Source organism: Sinohyriopsis cumingii, chromosome 17 (assembly GCF_028554795.1).
Source record: "Sinohyriopsis cumingii isolate HCF-2022 chromosome 17, ASM2855479v2, whole genome shotgun sequence".
NCBI lineage: Eukaryota > Metazoa > Mollusca > Bivalvia > Unionida > Unionidae > Sinohyriopsis > Sinohyriopsis cumingii.
Window position 1 is genome coordinate 19013939 of NC_142977.1, and position 21751 is coordinate 19035689.

General features: G+C 36.9%; 1 protein-coding gene across 10 annotated transcripts in view; it reads right to left on the bottom strand.

Moving 5' to 3' along the window:
• Positions 1-1061: 1061 nt before the first annotated feature.
• The window catches only part of LOC149777861 (nicotinamide N-methyltransferase-like), an 88983-nt gene continuing 68293 nt past the window's right edge, over positions 1062-21751 (bottom strand). For all 10 annotated transcript variants that reach the window (XM_089938949.1, XM_089938954.1, XM_089938951.1 and 7 more), the window contains one exon: positions 1062-4760. In XM_089938949.1, the coding sequence (XP_089795075.1) occupies positions 4319-4760 (442 nt within the window). In that variant the 3' untranslated portion in view covers positions 1062-4318. The remainder of the gene's footprint in view (positions 4761-21751) is intronic.

The following is a 21751-nucleotide window of genomic DNA, read 5'->3' on the forward strand; positions in this document are numbered from 1 at the left end:
ATATAAACATTAAGATAAGCATCAGCAATGCTGAATGCAAAATGGTTCAAACAATAAGGTTTGAAGGAGGAATACACTACTTGTTTTGATGTCAGTACAGTAAAACCTGTCTTGAGAGGCCACTGTTATCAGAGACCACCTGTTTTGAGAGACCATGTTCTCTATGCACATATTTATTGATCATATAGTGCTATGACCTGTTATGAGAGACCACCTGTCACAAGAGACCATCAATTTGGCAGGAGTGGTCTTTCAAGACAGGTTCTGCTGTATACCAATTTGTCTGCACCTAAACACTGGTAGTCAAAAGGATGAAAGTGGTTTTCAATGACTGAGTGATGGTTAGATATGAACCTCTCATAGATCTAATTACATCACATCCTCATTTTAGTGCACACTGTTAACTTATCAACCAAATTATAGTATTAAGCCTTCTGATGTGAATGCAAATGTGGATCACTTTTGTTTAATGGAAAAAGTGAAAACCTGGTTTTGACTTGCTTAAAATGAAAAACTTGCTCTCTCTCTCTCTCTCTCTCTCTCTCTCTATATATATATATATATATATATATATATATATATATATATATATATATATATATATATTGCTTATGTTATCATTAACAATGGCTGATAATGTGTGGACATTTGTAACCTATATCATGAAGGTGACAAATTTTAAGTAAGAAAGCATGTATTTTATTAGATCTTTCTCGACAAATATATTTTAACAAATAACAGGATATGTAATGACGTACTGATCAAACTGTTTGGAAATGCCTACTGTGGAAATGCTGCAAGAAGTAAATACCAATGTAAAAAAGGCTTGACAAGTGAAATTTGTGTTTTAATTAGATTTTTAAAACTAAATTTCAACCTAATCATGATAATTGTGAGATGCTGTCTTTTATTTGAATGTGAGAAGACTTATTAACTGTCAACGTGATGCCATCAAATATTTGTGTGAAAACCTAATTATGTGCTTACTCAGTGGCTGAACCGGATTTATCTTGACAACTGATGAGAACTCATCGGTTCTTTGACATAATGGAACAAATTAGTATTATGAACAGTTTTATTGTTTCAGCCTACTGCAATACATACAGGTGAAAACATCACTGTAATATCGTCAACCAAATTTTGTTTCAAAATCACACACCATAAACAACTCCTAAATATTTGCTTTTGGCCAATGTGAGACTTTCTCTTCACAATTCCCAGTTATACATACCAAAATTTGTTGGAAAAATTTGGCATCTGTTTTGTTTCTTTTTGGGTTGATTATCTTTCTTTTAGCCTGAATATAGCATTTAAAGACTGAGCAACTGATGTATTGTGACTTTTTTTATTAATAAGAAAGGCATATTGGGTTGTACTGAATTCGTGTTATATTGATCAAGATTTGCATGGTGACGTTTAAAACCACCAGCTTCAGGAATTACCCAGTGCAAATATACCAAAGAGTTTTACTCTGGTTGTTTATGAATGAAATCTAGCTATGAACCTTAATTTCATTAGTTTACTTATGATGAATATACATTTTCTGACTTTCAATGGGATGTAACTCCAACTTTACTGATATATGAAAATTTGTGCAATGCATGTCTACTTAATTTATGCTAAAGGTCTCCTATCAATTTATTAACTTTGACTTCTTCATATATCCAAAAAATTTAAAATACACTGGATGAATATTTGTACAGGATAATGAAGATGAAAATTTGAATGCATCAACAAACTTTTATCCAAAATCTGGACCCCTCAAACCTTCCACCCTCACCTATTCTGCAGTTGATGATTATGGTCACTGTTGCTTGAGATGTATAAAGGAAGAGGTGGATAGCTGGCAAAATGAAGACAGGATGGTACTTTCTTTGTCCAGAGGATTTTTAATAAAACAAATTGGTACAATGTCAACTTTTTCAGCTGATCAGGAAAGCATCCTGTGATAACAACAGAGTTTGTCAGCTTTGAAATTGTAAGGATCACCTCATTAACAAAGATGAATGTTGTCTATTACACTGTCTAAAATCAAGATGATATAATCCCGGATACAAAGTTTGCCAACAATCTTTTAAAAACTAAAGCCTTCGTGAAGCATATCAAAGTAAGAAAATCATGTGCCAAATTACCAAAAATTAAGTTTGTTGTTGAAATTAGCAGCCTACTGAGATCACGTGATGCGAAAAGGAAATGACTGATAAAATGATCGATGACATTAGTGAAACAAACAAAAATAATTAGAAATATGTTACATGATGAGTTATCAAGTCATTTTTGTAAGCAGTGCCACTTCATTCTACCTAGTAAATAACATTCACGTGAACCAGTCAAGACATTTTTTACCAAATTCATAAAGGAAATTGAAAGTGATGATACACAACACTTACAGCAATATTATTGGAATACGTTTGTTAAAGTGAGATGTATTTAGTTATCTTGATCCATATTTACTGTCACTGTGATTTTATTGTAAAATGGATATCAAGTTGATATTTCAATGATATTTCTATTGCTGTCTCTATGATAATGTTGTGCTCCATCTTGCATCTCATGAGAGATGAACAATAGACAAAAAAGCCTGGGTGGCTTAATGGCTAGCATGCCAAACTTGAATCTGAAAGGATGCAGGTTCTGACCCAACCACTGGATCAGAATTAGTCTACCATCATGTGTTCTTAGGCACAGTATTTTGACCCAACTGCATTCATGCTAAATTATCTACTTGCAGGTGTAAAACATCAACCGAAACTTTTCCTTTTAGCTAAAAAGATACAAAATCAAAGTTGAATGCAACCACAAGATGCCCAAATCGGGTCTGATATCACTTACCTGGCTGACAGCCTAATGCAAGAGTTGTTGGCCAAAAAATTGTGTGTCAACAGAATGTCTGACAAGTTGAAATGTCTTCCACTGCTGTTGCTTGTAAACATTTCAAAGTTTGAAAAACGTTCACATCGTCATCTTGGCATATCAACCTTTTCTATAAATAGGAAAGGCCTTTGAACTAGGATGCTGTAAAATCTGTTTAAATTCAGGAAGAAGTTTTAGAAGTTATTTACAAATGTACTCCTAATTTTAGCAGCGGCAGCCATATTGGATACCACATTGGCTTCATTTTACAAATGTAAGAGCTGTTCATGTCAAATTTGGTCAAGTTCGTGGTTTCTGAGAATTCATTAAACAGATTTTCTATTTTATGTAACATGGGCCACATTTAACATCGCATAACCATCAGTTTAAAAATAATAAGAACCGAACACCCATATTGTAAAAATTGTCCTGTCAAATTCAGTCAAATTCCGTTCAGTAAGTTTTGAGAAGTCACTTGTAGGTTTTCTTTTTTTCTTTCTTCGTTGGCTGTATCTAATGGTGGATTGACATCATTTGTTTAAACTTGAAAGCCATCTATGCCAGAATGGTCACTGTCAATTTGGTGAAATTATGCTTGGTGGTTTTGAGAAGTCATATAAATCTATTTATTTATATTTTTAATAATGGCAGCCATATTTGATGATGGAATGGCAGAATTCCTAACAATCTGAAATCATCTAAGTCAGGATGCTTTCTGTCAAATTTGGTTAACAGCTGTTACTTAACAAATCTTCCATCAATAATAAAATGATGATAACTGATTTTAGTTGGCATCATTTAAACAAATCTGAAAGACCTTCATAACACATTCTCCTCAAATTTAGTGAAATTCCATTAAGCTGTTCTAGTGAAGAAGTTTTTGACAGTTGTTTTTTGTGCTTTATTTAGCAACTATGGCCACTGGACGTCAGATCGACTAACACACAGAATTATGTACAATTAGATCAAGTGGATTCTGAGCAGCTGTAAATTGGAATTATGAATGAACGACATGACATACATATATGACAGAATGCATAATGGATCATGAACTACACCATGTATTATCTTAGCATTACTGCCAGGGAAGCCAAAGTCATTTAAAGTTATTTATATGAATGAAACATTCAAGTCCACTGAAACATAACATCTTGTGCTTGCATTTCTGAAGTGCCATCAGGGCAATGATATTTATGGAATTTACTATTACTATTATTGCAAGATTTAAAATCAGTTTACAATATGCATGATTTAAAATCAGTTTTGTCTCAAATGTTTTAAGCTTGGACAGAGACAAATTGCTATGTAAGTTTGTTATATAAGCACTGATACAAAAATTGAAAAAGAAATTATAAAAAACATACACCCATGTCAAAAAGTCCACCATAAACTGCATTGGATGATACCAATGTACTTCTACAAAATAAGCAGCCCCTATGCAAAATACATAACTATGTTATGTTTATTAGTATAATTTCTTGGCTACCATCGCAAAGGCATTTTTAAAATCTGAGTAATTACTTTCTTCCTTGTGTGGAGAGTAATTTTCATTCAAATCTTGCAGGCTGAGGATTTCAAATCCTTCTTTCTGAAAGATGTCTCGGAGTTGATTCTCGTTTATTGGTGTGCATTCAAATCTTAATTCTCCAACTCTGTAAAATGTTTGCTCTAAAGCTCCTTCCAAAACAAGATGGCCCCCAGGTCTCAGGAGACTACTTAGGTTTCGTACAGATTTTGCATAGTTGTCTAGGGTAATGGATGCAACTTCTAGGCAATTTGAGCATGTAATAGCATCGAAGATAACTCCGTCTACCGCAGTGGATGCAACAGGATTAGGTGCAGTGACATCACAGAAGACTATGTTCCTTATTTTCCTTCTCAGTTCCTCTTGCCGTTCTTCCATAGAACTGGAGTTAGAAGTACAAATTCATTAACTGCATTGACTACTCAGGCAACAGAGTCATAATTTTTCCCCGTGCAGGTACTTTATGGGAGATATACAGTACAAAAGTTGTTACTGACTTGGTACAAAATGAGTTTTAAGTACATAAGCTCTAGCAGCAAGGGAGGGGGGAGTGACTGAAGAAATAAAGATGGCTCACAAATTTTTGTTACCCATCAATAAAATCTCCATTTGTGAAATCAGACACTTTTATAAACAAGAGATTAAATTTTTGTTTCGCGAATGACCTAAATTTATACGGGACTCAGACACACACCATACTGTAATCGGACACTAAAAAATAGCAAAAGGAAATGCCTGTGGCCAGGTTATACAACACTGGATATCTCTTTATTCTTGGGTAATTGTTATATTTTTCTTTTTCCATTGTGTGTGAACACCCCCATGGTGAATCACTAAGTGTGAAATAATTGTTCAGAACAAAATTTTTTGAGTCTCAGGGGGCTGTCCAGACTGAATTTTAGCTTGTTAATTTGTAATCAAGCACCCCACACCCAAGTGAACCCCAAGCGCTTTAAAATTAATGCACTTTTGGGTCTCAGGTAGGGCCCAGGCAAGCTGCACCTGGCTTACATTTTTTTACAAGCTTACAATTAAACATTTAAGTATATTTCATCTTTCTTCATTGTGTCATGAACACCCCTAACTATAATAGCATCTGTTGCAGATGCTAACAATATGTCTACAATGTTTCTTGGACTCGAACTCATGAAGTAGTTTTCACAAGACCAACAACAGTTTGTCTGTATACTTTAACCACTTCGGTCACTGGACTCTTATACATGTAGATAAATAGCTGAAATTAAATATATAACTGTAAGCAGACAGAGAGACAGACATATTTAGATCATAGAATCTATCAAGTATACTAGCATTTTAAAATTTATGTTTAATTATAGGTAAGGAATTCTCTAACGAATGTAAAATTATCGAGTTTTGACTGACCTTTAAATCCCATAGTGCATATGTAGACGCGTCACGTGGTAATGTATAAATAGCTGGAAAACACTGTGTTATTAATAATGCATAGGTATTTTTAGCTCAGTAACATACGTGATCAGGGCAATGGCTAAACAATGAGTATAATTGAGATTCTGGCAATTCACTGTAGTTGGAAAAAAATACATTACATTACTATTACAGAGTAAAATCGTGTATATCTACTGACTTAGTGATCTGTAATTAAATCGTTGTTGTAATAAAAATCTTAATGGGTGGTTCTGCGCTTACTATGGAATCTCCTATGGCAAAATTAGCTCGAGGACTAGATGCAACTAAAAAGTATCATGCAGGCTGTGATTCTGTCAAGCAACAGCTGCAACAATGCCAGGATGCTCATGTTCAATTTACAGAGGGTATAAAACAGTTATTTAAACCACAAAAGCCACTAAAGATCTTCTTCCGTTGTTGGAACATACTGCTAAATTAACCACAAAAAACCCCCCAAAAGATCTATAAAAAACCAAAAATGGTTTCTCCTAAAACGTCCAGCTAAAATAGCTGACGCTCAACAACAATTACAGGAAGAAACAGAACAAGTAATACAGGGTATAGAACAAGCCATTGTAGGGATTGATGATATAAGGGATCGAGTGGAACCAGGATCAGAAACTGTAAAAAAAAAAAAAAAAACACCAGCTGAATTTACAGAATGTCATAAAATGCTTCGAGAAACCCTATTGTGGTTGATGCAACAGGATATCAAATTCGCAGCAAACTGGTAGATCTAGAGACCGCCGATGTTACCAAAAAAAAATGTATGTGAAAAATTTGAGAAAAAGGTCAAAGAAGCTAGAGAATCCCCATTACCTGGAGATATATATATCATCCAAAAGATCACAATTTGGACCGCCTCGTGTAGAGAAAGAAGATGCAACCGAAAGTGGCTTTGTCACTCGCGATCAATGTCGTAGGAAACAAGGTGGTAATGGGATCACTGGATTGCCTATGATTCAAGATAATCTTCGTCTCAATAACATCATTGCAGATGCTAATGGACTAGAAATTCTGTCTGGTGGAAGACGAGCTGGCAACAATTTCCACGGAATCATCTATGATGCAGCTGCTATTTGTCAGCGTTTATTTACCTGTGGCTTCATGGACAGTAGCGTCTATCGGGCGCTGATCGATATAATTACCGATGATTACTACAATGAGCGATCAATTAGAATGGCGATAACAAAATAACATGATTATACACAATGCCCGACATAGACCTGAAAGCGTCAGGGTGATAAATTCACGATTATCTGTTTATAAAATGATCTACGGCGATGTTATTCAGGGTTTGTTTAGAAAGATAGCCCCAAAAGCTATCCAGATTACAAAACAATTAGGTATGAAAGTCATCGAAGTTGTTCGTGATAAAGGTATTGGCACAATTGGTGATGTTGCCGGTGAAGCATTCTCAGCGATCAAAGACAAATTGGCATGATTAGTACGACGAAAACCAGAACAGAATGTGAAACATTCCAGCGCAAGCATTCCAGTAAAACTGCATAGCACCGAAGTTACGCCAGCAAAATAATAAATCAAGCTGCAAATGACCGACTGAAAGATTTAGCTGTCAGGCCATCAAAACAAGCCGACGAGATAGACAAAAACATAACCACAAACAAAATTGCGGGTAGTCGTCTGGCCCGTCGTCGTCGCTAATCAACCACTTACTGATCAATGTTGGTACTTCGTTTTAGACAGCCGTGAACATATTAAAAATGTTCAAGCGTGTTTCTGATACAGGCATTTACTGAGATATAATGGAAACTTCTGAAAGCAATAGATACAGTATATGGGGATGAAGTTCAAGTTAGGTTTTAAATAATGGTGTTATGGAAGTATTTTACAGTGCCACATATATGATCGATGAAAAAAACATTGAATCATGTCTCAAAAATGTCGACGTTGCCACGACGATACTCGGTCTCGAAAGATATTCTGATGATTATTCAAGGTCTGCTGTTCCATCAATGATGTTCTCTAAGGATATTACTGACCACCTTAACCATATACAGTATGACATATGAGACCTATAAATTTCGTCGCCCCCGCTGACGTCAACGTTAACTCGGTAATCCATGACGCTAGGTCAGAATTCAACCTGGGATTCGCAGCAAGTCTATTGATGTTAACGGTAAAAACATAATCTTCATATGTAATTCCGATGTCTTACAACTTTGGATTCTGCAGCAATGTCAGAAAAGTTTTTATTCGGTGCTAAACAAACAAATGTGCTTGTCAGAAAAGCCACCGCCAACGATGCAATCTGGCGCCCTGTTGGTGATTGTAAAGTAATACTGACATAACTTTTGTTTTGGATGTCAACAATGTCACCCTTACTTGTTGAAGAACAATTGCTGCTCTCTTTCATGGGCAGTAGTGGCAAGTCAATTTTGTCATGGTTGACGATGACCACAGACAGCGTCCAGAGTACTGCTGCTGGGTTATCCACAGGCAGATAGCATCACAGGAGGGAGTGTCGGCGCCACGACATATATTCATAGCGTTTTAGGATAACGTTTGAGTAGACTCGCAGGTGCAAAACCTAATCTTGTCTGACCTGCTTTGAGTTTCTGAAGTCTCTCTGAGGATACATGGTCATCGAGAACCATCTGAAGAAGTGCTATTGAATTTTGAGAATAATCTCGTTGCACGTGTGCAACATTGTTTGATGACGATTTTTGGTCGCGACCAGGATGCTGACTCTGGTTTGCAGATATCTCAGCGGCATTTTATATCATTATATCCAATCTATTACTTCTTGTTGGAACAAATGGATTTGCATAGGCAATCTGTTGTTGACATATATTTTTGGGCTCGCGTAGCACGATGTGCTGTTGCTAATTACAGAGCAATCACTTATTTTGTCAGACAAAACAATGTTGCTTGAAGACATTGGTGGATGAATGAGAGTCGTTGATGCGCCCGTAGAAAACATGTTAGTGTTTTCCAAACATGTAACTAGATCGCAAGCGATCTGTAATTAGATCATTCATGATGTTATAATGTCATATCATCACATCAATGTTACTCTTACACCTGGTCAGATTAAAAACTGCAATCTGCATCGAATAAGAATTCTGGTTCAAAAAAACTTCGAAATCAGCAGAACTGAACGATTCAAATAACTTATAGTTGACTGAAGGTCAGCTCAAACATTTTACAATGACACCAAGAAATAAAAGACTGGCGTTTGACTTGATCTATATGCGAATGCGGTCAAAGACACAACAAAGACCATTGCTACATTGCCACTGATAGCGGCGATATCAGCGTTGTTGGCATCAGCGGCTCCAGCTGTTGAAAAATCAGCTGTACTTGGTGATGTTGGAACTGCTTCCGGTATATGTTACTGAAAAAAGCAACAGGACATGGAAAGTCCCATGGCATAAACACCTAACAAAAAAATGGACTGGGTCTAAGATTACCAGGAATGCGGTATGGTCAAGGATTGAGACTGCCGAGAACGCTTCGTTAAAGTTTCCCATGTCCAAGTTTGATTTACTTGATGCTGCTCGGCGATTTAACATAAAAGACTTTAGAGGTGTTTTCATGTGTGATTAATTACCGGAAAAACCAAATCATGTCGAAACCGGTATTATTAATCTCGATGGACGTTTCTGCCCTAGTACACATTGGGTTGCATACGCAATTGATCCACATGGAGTTATTTATTTCGATTCGTATGGATTGACGTCACCAAAAAGTTTTTCGGTATATTGACTTAGCCGATGACATACCAAACTGGTATTCAACATTACCAACATTGACATTAGCCGATCCACCTATTTGCGGTCCAGAAGTGCTTGCGGTACTTAACACCGTGTCAAGGTCATCAGTACTGACTCATAACATACATTCATGAATCTACTGCCCATCAATTTAAACAGGTTAATGGTTTAAAATGGTAGATATTTAAGGAAGATCTGCTAAAGGAAAGCAATAGGGTGATATTGATTTATCCAAATATGCAACAAGAGATGAACATGCTATCTTTTGTGTCTTGCCGATGTTGACACAAATGAGGTTGATTTTATGGATCAGCAAGGACGGAGACGAGCAATATCTCGTTGACATATATTATTCTGCGAATTCCGTGGGACGACCGAAGATAACTTAGTGATATTTTACTAAAACCGGTAAAATTGAAAACTAGGAGAAATGAATTCTAACAATCATGGGAGAGGTTACTGTACGTATTAGAAAAATCATGGATATAATGTATGGCGATCTCAACATGAGCAGAAATACAATTACCTATGTGAGAGAACCAAACTCAGACAATGATATGGCAACAAAAACATGTGTGGACAGCAATAACACCACCATCAGAACAGAGAACAGTAAATATGTTGCTGAAGCCAGTTATGCAATAACTGGCAATCTCAATATGAGCGGAAATAGCATTGTTAATTTGAGAAAACCAGAATCAAACGATGACGCTACAGTGAAGAAATATGTGGACAACAGCAAGGACTTGTTCTTGACCTAGTTAATGACAATCAATGACAGAGTGACCACGTTCGGATAAAAAGATTGCTGATGGTGTAATTCACACGATTCCGCTCATCAACGCGGTATACACGGCCGCGTCTGGATCAGTAGGATGGGAACCAGAAAAAAACTTCATCAAACGTACTGTCAGGATACCGGGATGTACAGGCTTTTTGTCTTTAACGCCATTTAATTTGAGGTATATACGAGATATTCGTGGTGTCATCCCACCAACAGGTTTCACGGAATCATGTCAGTCATGTTAAATCAAAATGACGAGGAAACATTCATATTAGATCCAGAAAGCAAAAGCTTAGCTTTCGCGACATGCTGGTGGTGTCTGTAATTTGTCACGAAGACAGCTCTATTGGTAGTTTAGTATCTCCATAATGAATCCCACACAATCCTTTCGGTACAATCAAGCATGTGCGTGGAAGGCATCGCTGGAATAAATCATCGATGAGCGCATGATAAAAGAAAAGAAAATATCACAGACAAATCATCGTCATCGACAATGTAACATACGCAGTCTCCTCACTGGTCGCTGGAACAACATTAATCGGTACACTAGCAGCGACACACATGATACCGCCCGTCGTTGGTGTCTCTGTTGTTGTTTGTGTTGCTGGTATGATTATTATTATCGCGAAAAACTATTTACGAGTACCAGTAAGAAGTTGCACTAGCACATATAATTAACTTACTCTGCGACATATGCATGCATAAATATATCATCGATACTGTCGACTGGGTTAAACGACGGTGCAATATCAATGAATTTTATGTAATTAGGGATATTTATTATCGGTATCACAAGAACGCAAATACACCGTTGCCAATGTTGCCAACGCCACATTTAGAATCCGCGGTATAGAGAATAATGACCGCAGAAATAACAACACGACTGGAACAGATCATCGCTAACATAACATCACTGATGACCACAATGATATCAGAGACGCCAACATGGCCGGAATTCAATATTCATTTTCCAGCTCTGTTAAAAGCCCCCTAATGGTAGGTCACTTGAAATCGCATTGGCACAATTATGACATTATTACAGTTAGCCAGTTATCAAAGAAACATCATTTGGTAGATTAGACGCTAAATGTTCACTGGTAGTTTTACAACAACAAAAAACAACAACAACAAAAAAAAAAAACACCAATGAAGGAACTGCCGAGCCAGTCCCAATCTGAATGAACTTCAGCGCAGAATTAAATCAATAAAACCAAAAGAACCAAAGATTAATATCAAGGTCTACGAGCCAACGTTAAGAGCCACTGTATAAATAACAGCACAGGATTCTGCAAAATCCAACTAAGCTGTTGACGTGTACAAGTTGTCGATCAGAACCGTGCTGAATTTACTGCTGAAAGTGCCAGCTTATGTTGGACTACCAGGACCACAACGATCTGATTACTGTTTTGGCAAACATACTGGAGTAAATATTCCAGAGCTTAGACGACACTATCAGTGGAAGGCTTGAGTAGAAAGATATAGAGAAAAAATTAATATGACACTATAGTAATAACTTTGTTTGATACACACAAAAACATCTGGAAAGTTCTGAAGAGAGCAAAATAGAAGATGTGGCAGACTATGAAGAGGTCAGACATACCTTGATTGGTTTTATGATAATTCAAAAGCAACGGAATCAGAATTAGAGAAATTGCACAAATTGGGGGGTTCTGGTAAATCGGTTATTGATAAAATAATGCAGGAACATAAAAATGCACACAGCAATTTGAGAGGGCCTTTGGAGCGGTAGACAATTGAATATTCCAATGATAAGCGTAAACAAGAAATCATTAATGTAGTATCATATATGAGATTGGTGAAATTTGATGCTGAATACTTTCAAAATTCTGTGATAGGAACAGCAATTAGCCAGAGTCATCGACTGATATTACCTCATGGTGAATACAAAAAGTTGTTTCTCGATTATTTTAAGATTAAGAAAGTACAAATATCTACGTTCAAACTATCTGGGTTGGATATGGAAAATATGAAGCAGGATCTCAATGATTAACTGACGAATATTTTCCGAAGATTATTGCGGCATGTGAGAAAATAAGAGGCCCTTCAGACATACTCAGACATAATAACGATGCAACGGGTGGTGGTCGTCATTTATCGCTAGGCATCGTCAATATCATATTGCCGATTTCTGGAAATCTGTTGTGTGATGCAGTTGGCGGTAGCTATACCAAGTCTGGGCAAGCATTACAAGGGCAGGCTCAGCAGAAATATGTTCTTTACAGCTTTTCTCCCGATGTTCCACCGGGTCATTTGATTGTGCCGGCGCCAACCAATCTTGTTTATTTACGATGTCATAATCCATCGCTATCAAAAATACGTTTTCGTCTAACCAATCAAGACGGTAATTTATTGCAAACACGTGGTGAAGAACTGAACGTTAGTGTGTATGTGCGTGACAGATATGATTAAAAAAAATAAAAAAATTTACCCTCAATAATATTTTTCTGTCGTTAATTGATTTTGTGTCGTAAAGTTTTTGTTGTTGTTTGGGCTATGCTTCACATTCTGTTGTAATATTAATATATCCCAATACAAGCTTTTGTAGTTGTCTCGCATGTGCGCTTACATCCGCTTGAGTTTCATATTGTCGAGACAAATATGATCGTACTTTCTCAATGGCACTTGCCAATGGAACAAATTTACCTTTATCATGTTGTTCATGTAAATCCGCCAATGACAATCCCATTTTGCGTTGGTGTAATTTGATAAATCTCTCTCAACCGCGAGTCTATGTCTGCCCTCTTCATGTCGCTGCTGTATCATCTGAAATTCATCGTTGATTTTTTTCAACATCGAGTTGAACCGTGAGACCATCTTGCTGAAATTTTTCGATGGTAGACATAATCTCTTTAATGTTTTCCTGGTTTATTATACAACAAATGCAGTTTTTTAATAAAAGATTTTAAGCCTAAGCTTATCGTGATGAATCCATGCGAGGTGTTCTGAGCATGTACAAAGAAGTTTGTAAACTCCCCTATGTCCATGTCGCCGCTACTCTATGTCGAATGGTACATGCATCAACCCCATCAAAAATAACCAAATAGCTCTAATTACCTTGCGAAACTGAGTTACTACTGAGTAACGTAAATGACATCTTTTTTATGTCTGCCCCGTGAAATTATTCTAGCTGGATTTGCTTGTTTATTAAGCATGACATCATCGTAAACCACTAGATTATGGCTATCCATGTTAATATCCTCAATTGATGGCGCTTCATCTTCAGCCACTGCAGATTCATTAAATTCCTTAGGTTCATTATAGCATCGTGGGTCATCCACGGATGGCACTACTAAATAAAATTTGCCCCATTTGAGCCACCTCATCATCAGGTAGATCAACAACTGAGTTTTACCCGACCCAGATGGACCAATTATCATAGCTCGAATGGAATTTGGTGACACTGGATGATGCCTGATTGGTGCTTGCTCACGTGTCGCTGAAAAGTCAATCATGTTCATATTGTACAAATATATTATTATCTATAATCATGAATTTATATTGTGTTCGATGCAAGACAGTCACTGGTACAACATTTCTGAGAGCAACCACGTTGAAAAATATCACGCCAGCACTTAGCGGTAAATGTGTAAAATGTGGCACACAAAATTATAAGTTTGTGAGCATTCCAGTTGCAACAGCGGATGGCGATATTACTAAGGCACTCCGGAAAATAGCTGGAATACCACGGTCTAAGCATCCCTGGGAACAACATTCCATGATATAGGTATTGCGGTCCTGGAACTCGCCTTTATACTACACTTGACGACATATGAAGGATGTGAAGTTAGTTCACATGCTGAATTCGATAAAGAATATAACGTATGAAAATTGCTAGCGAATTGGCTGATACGATCGGAAAAGAAAGACATAATAGTGTTGTGACTGTAGAACCCCTAGTTGGCAATTAAACGACAACAACTACATAATGGAGTCGATTTATTAGAGTCCAAGAGGATATTGGAAATGTACATCAGCAATTAAAAAGCTTGCTGATGTGGAAGGTGTCACATGAGCTGTAGCCGCAGATTGGTTGTCACGACAAGCCCTATGGCAAATTTATTTTCCACGTTCCAAAACGATTCAACAGGGAGGGTTTGATGTTAGCAAACCCAATGAAATTCATCATCTTGTTTTGGCACATGACTTATATAAATGGCGCACATACAAATACGCATTGACTGTCGTAGATGTTGAGAGTAGATACAAAGAGGCTGAACTGTTATCGTCTTAAACAACAACTGAAGTCTCAGCAGCATTTGAACAAATTTATTTGTGAGGACCCGGACCTCATGGTGGCCTGCAATGGCTACAAATTGTCGGTGCAGTCATGACTCGGATGCAACAACATAACGTTAAAATATGACGTGGACACCCCGCGATATATCGCGATCAGGCAATCCTTGAACGATTAATCAAACACTTGAACAGCGACTCTTTGGACATCAATATTCCAAGAATTACTGCACGTTCGCGACAGATCTCGTGAATGGGCCGCGAGACTGCCTCAGGTGGTGTCAGCGTGAAACGAGGTCATCAGAGGAATTAACATGAAACTGTCGATGCCATTGCGAAAAAACATATACCATGACGAAAATCACCAGATCAGCTACAATAACCAGTGACGGGTAGTAAAGTAACAGTGAGGTACTTATATGAACAAGTGAACGTGACTGTGGTGCAGCTGGAACAACTGATCCCGTGTGAAATGTTACAACACATAAAATTCCCAGCTCGGTAAGATCTAGTGTACAGCCACCAATTTATGGATTTGATTCAACAGCTCCTCTACGTGGATTTGTCTGTCAACAATTACAGGCAATTCCTGAAAAACCCAGTTACCACCAGATTGGATACTCGCCAACAAAACAAAAATGCTAACAAAGAGTCACACGCGATGAGAAATGAAGCTAAACTATGTATGTTACATTCAATACGTGTCAGATATTTTCGCGTGTGTGGATGAGACTATTATCGATTCTGTCCATGGTAAATTTTCGTACATCATTAGAAAAATGTTGCCACACAAACATTATTTTACAGCAGGCACAGTGTTTATTTTGTCGTTATTTCAGCATCATGACAAATTCCACATCCAGACCAAACAGGCGCTGTTTTTGTCATCTCGCGTATAACCAGCTAATGTTTTCTTCACCACGTTGATAATTCCTGGTGACGCTGTTGTTGTTTGTGATGGCAGCATTGACAAAAAGACTTCTAATAGCAACTCCAGCACGTAGACACCATGTGCAATAAGATATTTTTGTTACTCTAGACACTGTCAGATAAACTAAATTTGACCATTCCGTGCGATCATCGACAATCCGGATAATGGTATTTGATATTGTTAATCCCTGAGATAAATGGATTGTTTTTGCATATCCCAGACTCTAGCACGATGGGTTTAACTGCTTGTTGTAAGACACTACTTGAATCTCGATGATGCCATTAAGAACGAGTTTTCATTTTCGGCAACGAGTACATTTTGCTGTGTGTATCTGCAGGGCGGTAACATAACGAGACTTGCTGGGTTGGAAATTTATGTTTGTGAAGATCAAACAATTATTTACGCTATAGTGAATCACGGACGTTTGTCCTGGATATAACCACGAGATCACTAGGGTTTCATAAGTTCCTGAAATCAGACATCGGTGTCTCTGAAATTACTACACACATGCTTTCATATCGAATTTTATCTGGTTGTAGTCTGATTAGCGATTTTAAGTCTTGCAATGTTTCATTATATGATTGGTGGTCACACAACATTTATTCGTAGTAGCCAACATATCTGCACAACCAGTCATGAGGGGATCCTCTAGTAAATGGCGAAGGTTGCCCTACATTGCCATACATAATAATTGCCATAGATTTTGTTGATAACCAATCAAGAAATGTCTGTAATATTTCTTTGGACACCGTACATATTTTGTCACAAATAATTATTCTCGGGATATATTTTGTCCCATTCGAATGAGCGTATCACAACGCCATCTAAAGAAACTATGATACATGCAGGTGCTGACACCATGATGTTGCATCTCTCTGGAAAGCTGGTGAGTTGGTGTCAACACAATCATATCAGACTTTCTGAATAATTCTATCGCAATTGTTGTTTTACCAGAACCACCAAGACCAATCAGATTATGATATGTCCCGTGATTGGATGACACAATGATGGTGATGATGAAATTTGTAATAAATTATTGTTGTGATAATAAACACCATGTGCTTTAGCGTCAGCGGATTCAGAATATTTATGTATTTGTATGTGTTTTATCACGAACCCCATCTGACACCGCTTGCGTCTTCTTTGATAATTGGTTCAATGAAATTCATTTTACAATGACTAATATTGAAAGAATGCATGGCGAGTCTAAAAAGGTCATTAGGAGAACTGTTCATCATTGATAATAGGTTTGTTGACGAGTATGCCAGCATAGATAATCTCAAATGAGTAAACTGAGGAGAATTGCCGTTGCAGTAGCTAATGATCGTACCAATAATTGTTCCATCGTGTGTTGTTGCATTTCTCCATGACACCAATACACCTTTTGCTGTTGTGTCCTTGATAACCAAATTTAATTCTGCAGGATCCATAATCAATCTTGAACAACGACTTGATGAACACTGAGTAAATTTACCAATAATTTTCTGCAAGTATCTCTGTTGTCTTGTGGTAACCAAATATGTGTTTGCTGTTTGTATGAAATTATCGCAGAGGTTACAGTTAACGATGTCAAAATCATAGTGTTTAATATATATCATAATAACACAATTGCAGCCCAACCATGTTTTCTTTTATGCAGGAGTTGTTGAGATTGAAGCAAGCAGAGCTGGTTTTATAAGACATTGCAAGAACAAAAAACCTATTGGCGTTGTTGAAAACATGGTCTACATGTGATTCACTGTCGGAAAAATGTGTCGTCACAGATTTGTTTATGAGTGTTTTAATGGCATTATCAATGACGGGTTCATTATTGACCATGTGAACTCAAATATAGCAGATAACCATTTGGAACATTTACAAGCCATCACACAAAGTGAAAATACAACACTGCGTCTCGTATAAATGTAGGTCATTTGCACAAAAAATTGGTATCTTTTTTATAAAAGCACCTGATTCCACAATGGACATTTTATTGATGGGTAACAAAAATGTGTCAGGCACCATTCTTTTTTGGTCGCCCCCCCCCCCCCCTGCTGCTGCTCTACTAAGTAACTGTTACTTGAAGGAAGGGGTCTCAAACTCAAACCAACCTAAGGGCCACATGAGGGTACTTTTGATGGCACAAGGGCCACACCACCTTTGTTATCTCTCATGACACTCTGTGATACCAGTCATTTTGGGGGCCACAGATACAGCTTGGTGGGTTACATGCAGCCCATGGGCCACATGTTTGAGACCCCTGCTTTAATTTAAACATACAAAATATATATGTACACAGCAAACTGTGCGAGATGTATCCAGTGTTGCAGGTAGGTTGTGAAAAAGGGGTCAACTGACCTTGTTTATTGAAAAATTGTGATAAAGGTGTGATCATAGAATGGCAACCTAATTCTAAAATATGGTTATGGTTCTGTACAGTAAAATCAACAGAATAGCCTATGTCAACCTCATGCTAAAATACAGTCAAGGTTTTGGACAGTAAAATAAATACAATACCCTATGTGTATCTTCTCTTACAAAAAACATCAATTTCAAAAAAAAGACCACTGAATGAATTAATGCTCTACTGTCTGAAAAAATTCCCAAGATCTAAAGAAGAGTGTTGATACCATATCTGATATTCTTGATTGACAAGATTTTCCAAATAGCTGATATGGTAGACATATGGAATGTACAATTAGAACCCTTTTCATTTTAGACAAGTTAGACATTATTAGAAGATTTCTGCTGGAAACCCCTTGCTAACCTAGCCAGCTATGACCACATCTTTAGCCCGATTTTTCAAATGACCAGGGCCAGTTCCCAGTTCATCTAGATATTCTTTCACAGAACTGGACTGAGCAGCACAAAATAATTGACCATATTGTCTACTTGAGCAATGGAGAGTCATAATTATTGTATGGCAGAGAGACAGTAAACAGATTCTTGTTATTGGACTCCTGCAAAACGAGTTCCATAAAGGTACATGTGCTCTTATTGACTCAAAAATAGAACAAAAAAAAGACAGCAATGAAAGTTACCTCATTGCATTACTTGTATTGTCTCGTTTTTCTTCATTGCGACTATTACAATCACAATGGCATGCTCAGCTTATTCTCAGCTTCTCAACCAAGAAATGTCAAAGGATATACAGAATACATGATTATGTCAAAGGATATACAGACTACATGATTATGTCAAAGGATATACAGACTACATGGTTATGTCAAAGGATATACAGACTACATGATTATGTCAAAGGATATACAGACTACATGATTATTTCAAGAAGAGTTCTGGCATATATATGATTAAAAAAATGTTGAGGAAAAAAGATAGTCCGAAAGTAGTGACCACTGCACCCTGTAAAGATCACATGTTTTCAATTATTATAAAAGAATTCTGTGCTACATTTAATGATCTAACGTGCAGGAGATTAAAAGTTTCAAAGCGTGTCTTATTCACTTATGATCAGATCTCTATTTTAGTGGGACTAGGTATGTTTTGTACAAATCCCACAAGGATGCATCTGTAAAACTGGGTAAGTACATTACACTGATAACCTGCAAAGGGAAGCAGATCTTTTGCTATTTATTACACAGATTTTGAAAAAGGTTTTGTATGGTGAAATCTATAGGGTATTGTCTTTATCACAAGAAAGGATTTCATCATTACTGGATTGAACAGTTCTCTCAGAAGGGAGCAAAACTATAGTGTCTTAAATGAATTTCTGGGAATTCAATATAAGACCCTATTTTGTTTTCTTCTTAACTCTTGAGCAACAAGATTTCAAATTAGTCACTGTGACATTCATAATGGATATTAAGATTGGTACCATTTTCATTTAGAAACAATTACAGTCAGAAGACTTTTCCGTGAAAACCCCATGTTGACATGATCTTCCATACAGGAAAATTAGTGAAAAGATTTTCATTATGTTAATCACAGAGGCCATATTTGAGGTCAAATTGGCACCACTTACATTCAGGACCCACTAGACACAATAATTTCACTTTTGGTGAAAAGCCAATGTCGATATGACCTTCCATTAAGGAGAGGTAGCAATGACTAAGTTTTAAAGATGGGCTGCAATGATGGCCACAATGAATGTAAGATGGCATCAGTTTCATCTGGTATGAACTAGACATCATTTGATGTCTTAAAACCAACCTTCTAACAACTTTCCAACTAGGAGAAGTAGCGACAAAATGTTTAAGATGACCACCATATTGGATCAGCATAGATTTTAGTGAAGACCAACAATGCAGTATTGCAACCTCATCAGCTAAAATAAGTAAATTCATTTGCATGAGGGCCTCAAGGTAGATTAGTTCTTAGCTAATTGTGTTATCCTCTTTAAATAAGGTCATTATTATTATTATTATTACTATACAATGTTAACAACAACCAGCTGATGCAACACATTTTGATGAATCTGGAAAATTTTATTTGACCTCATTCTCACCATATGCAGAACACAAAGATGAATTGCATTTCTTGTGACAATGTATCTGTTTTATCAGCATTCACTATCAAAAGCACAGAGTTCTTTCTCCAATTAAGGAATAAGCTATATTTAATGATAAAATTTAATTGTGGGTGCTCTTAGTACATCAAGTGCGATTTGAACGAAATCCAGGTGATTGCCTTTTACTTTCAGGTACACCTGTCAAATAATTCCTACAAATTATGTTACTCACAATTAATCACACTAACTTGTATATTGCAGCCTGCCTGTTATTTACTCTTCTTAGGTGTGCATACAACATCGACCCACCATGAAGCCTCTCACACTCTCAATATTTACAAACTTCTGTCATAAATACCTTCAGAATCAAAATTTCTACGTATTTTTTATTTACGTTCTTTTTATATATTACTAACTCCAAAAGAAAGTTTGTGTGCATTTGTAAGGTACCACATATTGTATTGATCACTGATTTAAGCCAAGAGTTAAACACTTGATTGAGAGATTACAAATAAGGGTTTTTTTGTAAAATACACATGCAATCGGTGATCTAATACATGTATAGCTGCATTTTCTAGTGGATGGATAAGATCAAATAAAAATAAAATATAGTAATGCCTGGTTTTTGCTCATTATCCTACCTGTAAAATTAGGCAAAAATACTTAACTTAATATTTGACAGCATATTATATGAGGTATGCATTATCATTAGGCATGCGATCTCATCGTTGGCGATTAGTAAACATTATATACCGGTAGTCAACAACAAAAAAATCTTTACAATGTTTCACATTTTTGCCATGACTCGCACATAATACACCTCACCCCTCTTTCATCCAGGCTATTATTTTCTCCCAAATTATTCTGTACGTAAGCAAGTATATACGGCAGTTAATATACACAGTTTAAAATGAATCATGTTTTCCCCTTTGTTTAATTTACTGTGTGAGATGTTTTTTACTGTATATTTTAATGATGTGGCAATACTTGTACTTACTGGCAATGTACAGTGGATCAGGGCTGGGCCATTATATTTTAATGGGGAAGAAGGATACAGAAATATTTTTCCAATATCACCTTCAGTTAGGCGAACTGTTACTGTGCCTCCTCTAATGACATAATCTGCCAGTACTTTTGTAGGACAGCTGATCAGACATATGTGTCACATTATTATGACTTATCCCCCATCCTGACTATCAAGGTGTGGTGTGGATTAACTACTTCAGACGCTCTGGTGGCCTAAGTGATTAGAGCATCTGTCTCGAATGTGGAGGGTTGCAGATTTGAGCCCCTACTGAGTCATACCAGTAATGCTTATAAAAATGGTACTTGCAGCTACTTTGCTTGGCGCACAGCATTAAGAGGTTAGTGTTAGGACTGATTGGCCTGGTGTCAGGATAATGTGGCTGGGTGGGACATCATGCTACATGTCTGCAGCACGATGCCCCAGTGCTAGACATCACCATAAACTGCCACACTGCAGACATTGTTGAGATATGACTAGAAAATTGTTAAAGCTATGTTAAAAATCCAGATCACACACACATGAACTAGTGTATAACACATTATGATGCACACTAATTTTAAAAGTTGAACATAAAGCAGGCATCTGGAAAAAGGACAAATATTGACAGAAAAATGCGAATGAAATATCAAGCTCTGATAACAGTAAACCACTTCGATACCTTTGCACATGCTCATTGCAAATCACTGCACTACATGCAGAAGTCACTGAGAGATCAAACCTGCCACAAAGGCAGAGAGTTATTACATGGAAAATAAAGGAGTATGC